We start from the raw sequence: 10001 nt of genomic DNA, 5'->3' as shown, positions 1-10001 counted from the left end.
CGATACAGAAGCTGTGGCTGCACATATAGAGGCTGTGGCTGCACATATAGAGTGTCTGGATGTCCATATAGAAGCTGTGGCTGCACATATAGAGGCTGTGGCTGCTCATATAACGTGGCTGTACATATAGAGTGTCTGAATTTCCATGTAAAAGCTGTGGGTGCACATATAGGGTGTCTGGATGTCCATATAGAGTCTGTGGCTGCACATACAATGTGACTGTACATATAGAGTGTCTGGATGTCCATACAGAGGCTGTGGCTGTACCTACACATCTCCCTTGGGGTCTATATGTATAACATCTCTCCACGAGTCCCATGCACTGTCAGTCTGTGCCCTATAGAGCCCATATCACCCTCAGAAATTCTCCTTATGGATTTCGTTACTTCCCGGAGTGATTTTTCTGGCATACCGGGAATGGTGCGAACCGAGGGAGGATCCTCTCGTCTCTTCATTCCTTCATCGGGGTGGAAAAAAGAAAAAAAATCGGGTCCGTGATTGCTACAGATGCTGTGGCTGTACATATAGAGTCTGTGGCTGTCCATATAGAGTGTCTGGATGTCCATATAGAGGCTGTAGCTGTACATATAGAGTGTCTGGATGTCCATATAGAGTGTCTGGATGTCCATATAGAGGCTGTGGCTGTACCTACACATCTCCCTTGGGGTCTATATGTATAACATCTCTCCACGAGTCCCATGCACTGTCAGTCTGTGCCCTATAGAGCCCATATCACCCTCAGAAATTCTCCTTATGGATTTCGTTACTTCCCGGAGTGATTTTTCTGGCATACCGGGAATGGTGCGAACCGAGGGAGGATCCTCTCGTCTCTTCATTCCTTCATCGGGGTGGAAAAAAGAAAAAAAATCGGGTCCGTGATTGCTCCAAGAGGAGTTGAAAAATCCAGGTGTTGAGCTGAGGGAGTTTCCTGCCTTTCTTTAGGGGAATTCAGTGGTTTGGAAGTATCTCTAGACTTGGAATTTTTCATATTTGAATTCTTTTTCAAAGCCGCTTAGCTTGGAAATAACACAAAGCGTCGCGTCCTTCAATTCCCGGTGCTCTAGCGGGATGAAATCCTTGGAAAAACCTGCCCTAACCCACGAAACACAAAAGAATGTGTGTTTTGGGGGGGGGGGAAACCCAATTCCTCAAAAAAAAGAAAAGATTGTTGTGTGTGCAGAGAGTGAAGTGCCCGAGAGCAGTTCCAGACAAGCCCAAATCCGACACTGTGTGTTCTTCTCTCTGTCTTTATTCTTCCTCATCGAACCCGAATTTCACCAGTTCTGGGGAAAAAAAATCCTCTCTCTATTTGTGTAAATTAATAAAGAAATTGTTGAGACTGAAGGGGCGAAGGAATTGGAGCGAGCGAGAGGATAAATATAAACAGAGCCCAAGTTCTTCCCAGAGTTTCCAATTCTGCGAGTTCTTTGTCACCTGTGGTTGAATTTTTCTGGATGAGGAGAGAGTTGGTTGTGTGTCCCTTTATGTGTTCGTTTTTTTATGTCCTTTTGCGTGTCCTTCACTCTTCCAACCAGCGTGGAAAGGATTTCAAAGGGGCAAAACCACCCGAAAAAAAAAATAAATAGAAGCAAAACCAGAGAAGAAACAAGAAATTCATTCATTCCTTCGACTTCAGGGCACCAAGTGGGTTTGAGGATCCTTCTTGGGAGATGTTGGCAGCTCATTAAACCAGGCGATCTCCTGCTATTTCCCAAAATATTTGAAAAGATCCTAATTTTCCCTGTGCCGCTGGAACCTCTTTCCTCCTCTCGGGAGCAGAAGTTCAACCAGCAAAAAGGGGATGGAAACTAAACCTTCCCCTTTATCTCCACGGGTATTTTATCCTCCCTTTAATCGCGGCGGTTGAAGTGGAGAAAAAAAAAAAATATTTTCGGGGCTGTAGGATGCAAATAATACCGCGATTCATTTCTAGTTTGTGGCGTTAAAAACTTCCTGCCCAACACGGTTGAGTTGAGTTGGGTTGGTTGGTGTTTGCTTTTGTTTGGTTTTATATTTTTTTATTATTCCCCCAGAAGAAACATAAAACATAACCTCCAACTCTATTTCTTCGCTCATCTTCTTTCCAAAAGCTTTGGAGGAGGAACTTGCCCGGAGGAGGAGAAAACCAAGGGGGAAAATTAGACAAAAAATTAAATGAAAATAGGGAATTTAAATATTAATATCGCAGACGTATAAAAGCAGAAAAACAACTCGTTCTGCTGGAAGAAATTCGCTCCGATTTGCCCCATTAGGAGCACAAAGCAAATTAAGAGCGACTTTGGCACTGGGAATTGCTTCGCTTTTCCTCGCTCTGTTTTCCTCGGATTCCCTGCCTGGAATTCTCTGGGATTCAGGTCCTTGACGTCACTTCTGTACTAGCCTTGACCGTGACTAGGCTTTGTTTGACCTTGACATGACGAGCTGAGGGATAATAAGCGAAGGGACCCTCACCCTTGATCTTCTCTTTCCCCCGAGCAGCTCCAGCTCCTGTTTACAGATAAACAAGGTGTTATTTCAAGTCTAGACAGGAGAGCTAATGGCCAACAATAAACCCTGAGAAGGAAGTTTCCCAAGTTTAGCCTTTTCTTTCCTTTGTAGCCAGCACTTTGAAGAACTTCCCCAACCGCAGCCTTTATGGCAAAATCCGGACGAGGGATTTCCCTCGCCACGAATTTTATTTTTTTTTTTGGCCAGTTTATTTTTTGCGTCTTTGAAACTTTTCTTTTCTTTTCTTTTCTTTTCTTTTCTTTTCTTTTCTTTTCTTTTCTTTTCTTTTCTTTTCTTTTCTTTTCTTTTCTTTTCTTTTCTCTCCTTTCCTCTCCTCTCCTCTCCTTTCCTCTCCTCTCCTCTCCTTTTTCTCTCCTTTTCATTCCTTCTTCTCTCCTTTTCATTCCTTTTCTTCCCTTTTTCTCTCCTTTTCTCTCCTTTTCTTCCCTTCTCTTCTCTTCTCTTCTCTTCTCTTCTCTTCTCTTCTCTTCTCTTCTCTTCTCTTCTCTTCTCTTCTCTTCTCTTCTCTTCTCTTCTCTTCTCTTCTCTTCTCTTCTCTTCTCTTCTCTTCTCTTCTCTTCTCTTCTCTTCTCTTCTCTTCTCTTCTCTTCTCTTCTCTTCTCTTCTCTTCTCTTCTCTTCTCTTCTCTTCTCTTCTCTTCTCTTCTCTTCTCTTCTCTTCTCTTCTCTTCTCTTCTCTTCTCTTCTCTTCTCTTCTCTTCTCTTCTCTTCTCTTCTCTTCTCTTCTCTTCTCTTCTCTTCTCTTCTCTTCTCTTCTCTTCTCTTCTCTTCTCTTCTCTTCTCTTCTCTTCTCTTCTCTTCTCTTCTCTTCTCTTCTCTTCTCTTCTCTTCTCTTCTCTTCTCTTCTCTTCTCTTCTCTTCTCTTCTCTTCTCTTCTCTTCTCTTCTCTTCTCTTCTCTTCTCTTCTCTTCTCTTCTCTTCTCTTCTCTTCTCTTCTCTTCTCTTCTCTTCTCTTCTCTTCTCTTCTCTTCTCTTCTCTTCTCTTCTCTTCTCTTCTCTTCTCTTCTCTTCTCTTCTCTTCTCTTCTCTTCTCTTCTCTTCCTCTTTCTCTTCTTCTCTTCTCTTCCTCTTTCTCTTCTTCTCTTCTCTTTTCCTTTCATTTTGCTCCTATTCCCTTTCTTTCCCCTCCCTTATTTTTCTCTCCATTTCCCTATTTATTTCCCCCCCCCAATACCTTTTTGAAAGGATAACTTCAAGAGAAAAAATTCTACTCTTTCAGCCCCGTGCTCAGTGCAGAGGTGAGTACAACTCTTCCTACTTCTCTCTCTATTCCTTAGGGAAGGGCTTGGTCTTTAAAAAAAAAAAAAACCTCAATTTTTTTTTTTAGCACTAAAAAAACACTTCGAAAAACTTTGCCAAGAAATAATTTCTTAACACACTGACAGCCAGAACTTCGTGTGTGTGTATATACACATCCCACACACCCTACAGCACTGCTTAGAAATCTTTTTGCCTACGTGGTTCGGCTCGTTTGGGGAAAAAACCTCATATTTATGGGTATTTAAGGCTTATTTCTAGTAAAATATCGTGTCTGCTGTCGTTCCTCACTTCGGGGGAAGCTGCAGCTTGGCAGGGAGCTCAAGCCACGCTTGGACCAGTCGTGGATTTAATCAACTCCCTTTTCTCGCCATCACTTTCTCTTCTTTTACAAGGAATATTCAAGAAATCAGCTCAGGTTTTTCGGCTTCTCCCCCCCAAAAAAAAACCCAAAACTGGAGGATAAACCAAACTTCCCTCAAGTTGGGGATTAAATTTGTGTCTTACACAAGGTGCAGAGCAGTTTATATGGAGCTGATGGGAGGAGAAGATCCTCTGCTGGCAAAGCTAGAGAAAAAATAGGATAATATTCCAGGGATTTAACCATTCCCTGCCCCGAAGTTGGGACCTGTGTCCTTCAAACTGAAACTGCTCTACATGATTTGTATATTGAATGAGTTGAAGTGTCGTGGAGGTTTTTATTCCCATCCATTTGCCATTTTCTCCTGTTATTTTATCATTATTTTTCCTGCTCATTCCCTTTTCCTACCCTCACGCAGCTAAAGGGAAGATCTTGTGCAGATTTTAATGTGTAAAGTGGTTGAAAATGTGGATTTTCCACACCAGAAATAGCAACCGGAGCAGGTTCCAGTGATATATGACAAACGTGAACTTCCCAAAGCTTGTCCAGATTTTATTCCCCGTGTCATGTATCTCTATATTTAATTTCAATCCTTCTTTTTTGACCCTTCAGACAACATTTTGGTCGAATCACCTCAGCTCTTTCCAACTCCCAACCAATTCGGGGTGAAATTCGGTTGAGGAAAAAAAGCTGAGCCATGCCAAGATTTGTTTTTCCAACCTGCAGAAACCCAAGAAAACCTTTTCATTCGCTTTTTTTTTCTCCATTTTTTTTATTTCCCCCGAGGCAGAAATAAGCAATATATGTGGCACAGACTCTTTTTACCTTAGGAAGGTTAAATTTCATAGTGTTTTCTAGGTGAAAACTGAACGTGGGGCTAAGTCCTTCCCATCTGAGACGTAAATATAGGGTTGAGACCATTGGATTGAGGGCGTTTTAATTTATATCTGATTATTTTTTTGATTTCTCCAAGAGCTGAGCCTGGAGGGTGGAGGAGAAGGAATTTATTCCAGTAGGACCTACAGACCCAACGAGGGTTGAGCAGAGGGAAATGAACCACGGGATGAGGAGGAGAAGAGTAAAATCTAATTTCTCCGAGCGGAGATGATGGGAAAAGGGAAGAGGAAAAAGGAAGAAGAGTAAAGCTAAATTCCTAAAGAGAGGAAAAAAAAAAAAAAAAAAAAGGGAAAAAACGCAGAGAAGTCAACCCAAAAGAAAAAAAAAAAAAAAAAGGAAAAAACGCAGAGAAGTCAACTCAAAGGTTGAGGTGGTTGTTTTCCCCGAGCAGCGAGTGATGCTCACCCGAGACAGTCATTAGCACGGGATGTCGATCCTGTTTACTACACTAGACAGTGACCTTGAACTGCGACGTTGCAATCTTTTCCAGCCTCTTTTCCTCTCCCTCTTTTTTTTTATTTCGAGGCTGTTTTTTCGCCGCTTTTACAGACAGAGATCTTTTTCCTCCCCAAAATCTGCCTATGGAGGTGAGGAAAAAAAAAAAAAATCTCCCCGAGGATTATGAAATATGGTGGAGAAAAGATTTTTTCCCTGCCTAAAAATTGAGATTCTTGTAAATGGGAAATGCTCAGGGAATTGTTTTCTTGCTGGGCTTGGGTAAATGTCTTTTTGGAGGGGAAAAAAAAAAAAAAGCAGAAGGATTGCACAAGGCAATAGGAGTGGAAATGAGGATGTTTTTGGTGGGTTGTGCTGCCCCAGGCAGGAGGATTCGGCTCAGCCTTTGGTTTTAAAGCAAAGCTGAGCTAAACTGAACATTCCAAGCGCTCGAGCTGAACTGGGAAAAGAGTTTTGAATAGCTAAGAAATTCCCGAGGAATCTGCAGTTTTGCTTCAGAGTCTTTAGGATTGATTTGATGATTTTTTTTTGGTTTTTTTTCCTCTCCTTTCCTCGAATCTGCAACAAAGCTGAGCTGAGGAGCTTTGCTCAAGGCCACCAAGAATTCTCTCCACGCTTAATATATTTCTGAGCACGACTGTGGCGTTTCCCGGCTCGGGGGGAAAAAAAAAAAAAGGAGAATAAAAAAATAAAAAAGGAGAATAAATAAATGAGCCGGAGGTGTTTTTCTCCCTTTTCCTTGCTGTGATGCCGACGCTGATATTATCCCACCACTCCCAGTTTGAGGTTCATTTGCTCCACAGCTCAGCCCTGCAGTTACCTCCCCGAATATAAACGTGGGGTTTGCTTAGATTGGTGGTTTCCTCCTGCTAAAAAAAATATACGAAATAAACATCGATAGAAAAAAGCCCCAAATTCATAGAAATTGAAGGGAAAAAAATGCTCTTTCCTAAAATCCGGAGGAGAACAAAGCATTGCAGCACCAGGGTAAGGCTTGCAGGGGGAATTGTGCAGAGGGAAGAGCAAGTTAGAGGAATTCTTCTGGAAAAAATAGAGCAAACAAAGCCAATTCCGATGGCAACCTCGAGGGATGACGTGTTGGGTTTTATATAAACTCTTCTTTTCCTTTCCATTCTTGTCTTGCATCGCAAAGGTTTTTTCCTGCAAGCAGGAGACTCTTGGAGAACTCAAGAGAAGATTTCTCTCTTGTACCTGCAGGGAGAAAAAATTCCTTGGCAAGGTTTAAAAAAAAAAGAGAGAGAGAGAAGAGAGAAAGGGCAAAAAAAAAAAAAAAAAGAGCGGCAAAGTTTCATTCGAGCTGAATATTTTTAGTGGTCGTATTTCTTCCTTCGCAGGTAAAATATTCGGGGAGGTATTCACCTACCTCTACAAGGTATGTCTGGAGATATCCATAGGGAGAAAAAGGGATGGGAGAGGTGGGATATAGGTTTTCCATCATCAGGAGCTGTCCATACAAGAGGAAAAAAAAAACCACCTCCAAGAGTTCTTTTATTGCTACCTGATTTTTTTTGAGGGGGTGTCAGGGTGGGAAAGGATTAACTGAGAGGGAAAAAAAATCAACCATGAGTTTAGGCAGGAGAAATAGAGCAAATCTAAGTGAGGGAGGTTGGTTTTGGCTGGGAAGGAGGTCGTGGGGGGATCTGAGGTTTCTCCTCCCCAGCAGAGAAGTTTTAGCTCTACAGGAATATTTACGGTACTTTGCAGACTCAACCTGGCAAGGGAAGAGTTTGGGAGTTGCTCAAGGCAGAAAGAATGCAAAGCCAGGCAAAAAAATCCAGCAAAAGGGGGAGGAAATTTCGGTGCCTTCGCAAAAAGAGAAAGGGAGGAAGAAGAGCAAAAAAAAATCCACGAGGAGAAAATCTCCCACCAACCACTCTCCAATGGCTCTGCGAGTTTCCATTCAACGCTCCTCTCCCAGCGTTATATTTTTTCCTCTTCCAGGCTTTTTTTTTTTTTTTCTGGCCTCAATGTATTTATTTGGCACTGAAAACAGGCGGTATTGATTTGATTTCCCTTCAGCCCTCGTAGCCCTTTGCAGCAGCTCTTTTCAGTGCGACCAGGAGAAGAGGATGGGTGGGAGGGAAGAGCTCTGTGATGTTACGAGGATATATTGCTCTAAGGTGGCGAAGAATCAGCTCTGTGTGTGCGTGTGTGTCTTATACCTCAATTTCCAGGGGTGTAGAGCAAAGAAAATGGGCGAGAGGACATGAATTTTTCATCCAGAACCAGCAAAGAAGCCAGAAAAAAAAAAAAAAAAAGTATTTAAACTTGAGATTTCAACCTTTCGTCTATACGTTGGTGTCTATGGAATACATCCCTAGGAAATGAAGGTTGTATACAGGAGTGTTCTCCTCGCTGCTGTATTCGACACAGCTCATTAAGAAAAGCGATTGAGGATTGGCAAAAAAAAAAAATAAAAAATAATCTTTCATCCCTTTTGGAGCGACTGGGAAGAGCTTGGGATGGGGTTGTCATTTCTCAAGCCGCGACAAAACCTTCTAGTCCGAGGAGAGAGGAGGGGGGAGAAAAAAAAAAAATGATGATAATAGTGATAATAAAGAGTAGAAAGGTCACAAATAACCTCCAACTCTCCCACCCCAACCTCGGGCAAATATGAGCCTGTTGCGGCCACTGTCATTCGTCTCCTTAAAAAGCCTGTAAACTTTATATGACACAATATCTAATAGTAATTTATTGGGGAGATACTGTAAATTTGGACTGGTTTAGTTAATAAAGGAGCTAATTAATCAGCCTGCTTCGCTTTGGTCCAAGCTGGAAGACCTTTAAATATCCCTAAGTGAGGGAGGGAGGTGAAGCTTTTTGAGCTAAAACCTCCTAATATCGATGATTTCGGGGGGCAAAAAAAAAAAGATAAATAAATAAAATAATGACATTTGAAGGCTCTTCGCCTCTCTTAAGGCAACGTCGGGAGCAGCTTCGAATAGAAAGAACTAAATAAAGAGCTTAATGGGATTTTTAAATGATTTTTTTTTTAATAGAAAAGGGGGGGAAGGTGGAGGAAAAGGAGGGGGAAAAAAAAGGCGTAAAAAGGCGGAACTTGCTGTTGTGTTTTGTCTCGGCTGCTAAGGGAGGAGAAGGGTCTTTCTCCCCCCTCCCAGAGCAATTTGGGATTCCTCACGTGATGCCCCGAACCAATGGGCAGGAGCTGTCGCTTTAACTATGTTTAATGTCAGATAGCAATAAAGTAGAAGCTTTCGGTCAGGCCCGCGGAAATGGGCGAGCACAACCTCCTTAATCCTGGCTTTGTGGGACCTCTGGTGAACATCCATACGGGAGACACTTTCTACTTCCCAAATTTCCGAACCTCTGGAGGGCAACTCCCTGGTTTGCCTTCTCTTTCTTATCCTCGAAGGGAAAACGTCTGTTCTTTACCTTGGGCATCTTCAGAGCCCTGCAACGGGTACCCTCAACCCTACCTGGGTAGTCCCGTGTCTATTAACCCTTCGTTCAGCAGAACCTGCGACCTCGCCCGGGTGGAGGAAAGCAAATGTTATTATCGGGAAACCTGCTCCGACAACAGCGGGTTGAAGAGAGAGGAGAGGGGTAGGGACAGTGCTTTACTGCCCCTCGAATCTACCCTTCCCAACGGCATAGGGGGAAATTTCAGCAAATATGACTATCCGAGCAACGAGGCTGTGCCCCACGACCCTCCATCCTGCCAATCCTTGGAGTCAGACTCCAGCTCATCCTTGCTCAATGAAGGGAATAAAGGCACGAGCGGCGAAACTGCTGGTTTGGTGTCCCCCCTGAACCAAGGCAGCACTTTAGGCAACGGTGGTAAGACCTGGGAAAGAAAGTGTCGGGGTTGGATTTGTTTGGGGAATGATGTTGGGAAGAGGTTTGTTTAGGAACTTGGGGTTTCTTGGGGGTGTCATTCCTGGCTCAGCGATGGGAAAAGTCGTGTCTATGTGTGCCGAGACCACTAGGGGTAGCACCGAAATCCCGAATCTTTTATTAGCCGGTGCTTCTTTTAAAAGAAAAGGCTATAAACATGTAAATATCCCATAAAACAAAACAAGGGAGAGAGAGAGAGAGAGAGAGAGAGAGAGGGAGGAGAGGGGAAGGGCAGTGGTTGAGCATCCCTGAGAGACGAGGAGGTTGCTGGAGGGTCCGGGAGATTTTGGGGGATATCGTAGAGGTGTTTCTACCCTAGGGAAGAGGAAAAAGAGGAGGGGAAAAGCTTCAAAACAACCCCAAGCCCCACGACCTTCCAAGTTGGCACTGCGGGAGGAGATTTCTCGCTCTTAGATCTTCCCGGGGATGTCCCAGAATTGTTTCCCGTTCCTTGCTCGTCTTGCTCTCCATTCCCCGGTTATAACGCGTCTCACTTTTCCCTTCCTCTCCCTCCTGTGCCTTCCCCAAACATCATCCCTAATCCCTGGGAGGCAGTTGGGAGCATCCCTAAACACCCCCGGCCAGAACAGAGCAGGGAAATGGGTGGTGGAGGTGCGGCTTTTATTTTATTTATTTTATTTATTTTT

At 43.4% G+C, this 10001-nt stretch overlaps 1 protein-coding gene across 1 annotated transcript in view; it reads left to right on the top strand.

Annotated features, from left to right (window-relative positions):
* The first annotated feature begins 8732 nt into the window (after positions 1–8732).
* HOXC12 (homeobox C12) overlaps positions 8733–10001 on the top strand; it is a 1583-nt gene continuing 314 nt past the window's right edge. Inside the window, exon 1 of the mRNA XM_009073264.1 lies at positions 8733–9297. Within this exon, the coding sequence (XP_009071512.1) occupies positions 8733–9297 (565 nt within the window). The remainder of the gene's footprint in view (positions 9298–10001) is intronic.

Source organism: Acanthisitta chloris, unplaced genomic scaffold (genome assembly GCF_000695815.1).
Source record: "Acanthisitta chloris isolate BGI_N310 unplaced genomic scaffold, ASM69581v1 scaffold9890, whole genome shotgun sequence".
Classification (NCBI taxonomy): domain Eukaryota; kingdom Metazoa; phylum Chordata; class Aves; order Passeriformes; family Acanthisittidae; genus Acanthisitta; species Acanthisitta chloris.
This window is presented reverse-complemented; position numbering and strand designations above follow the sequence as displayed.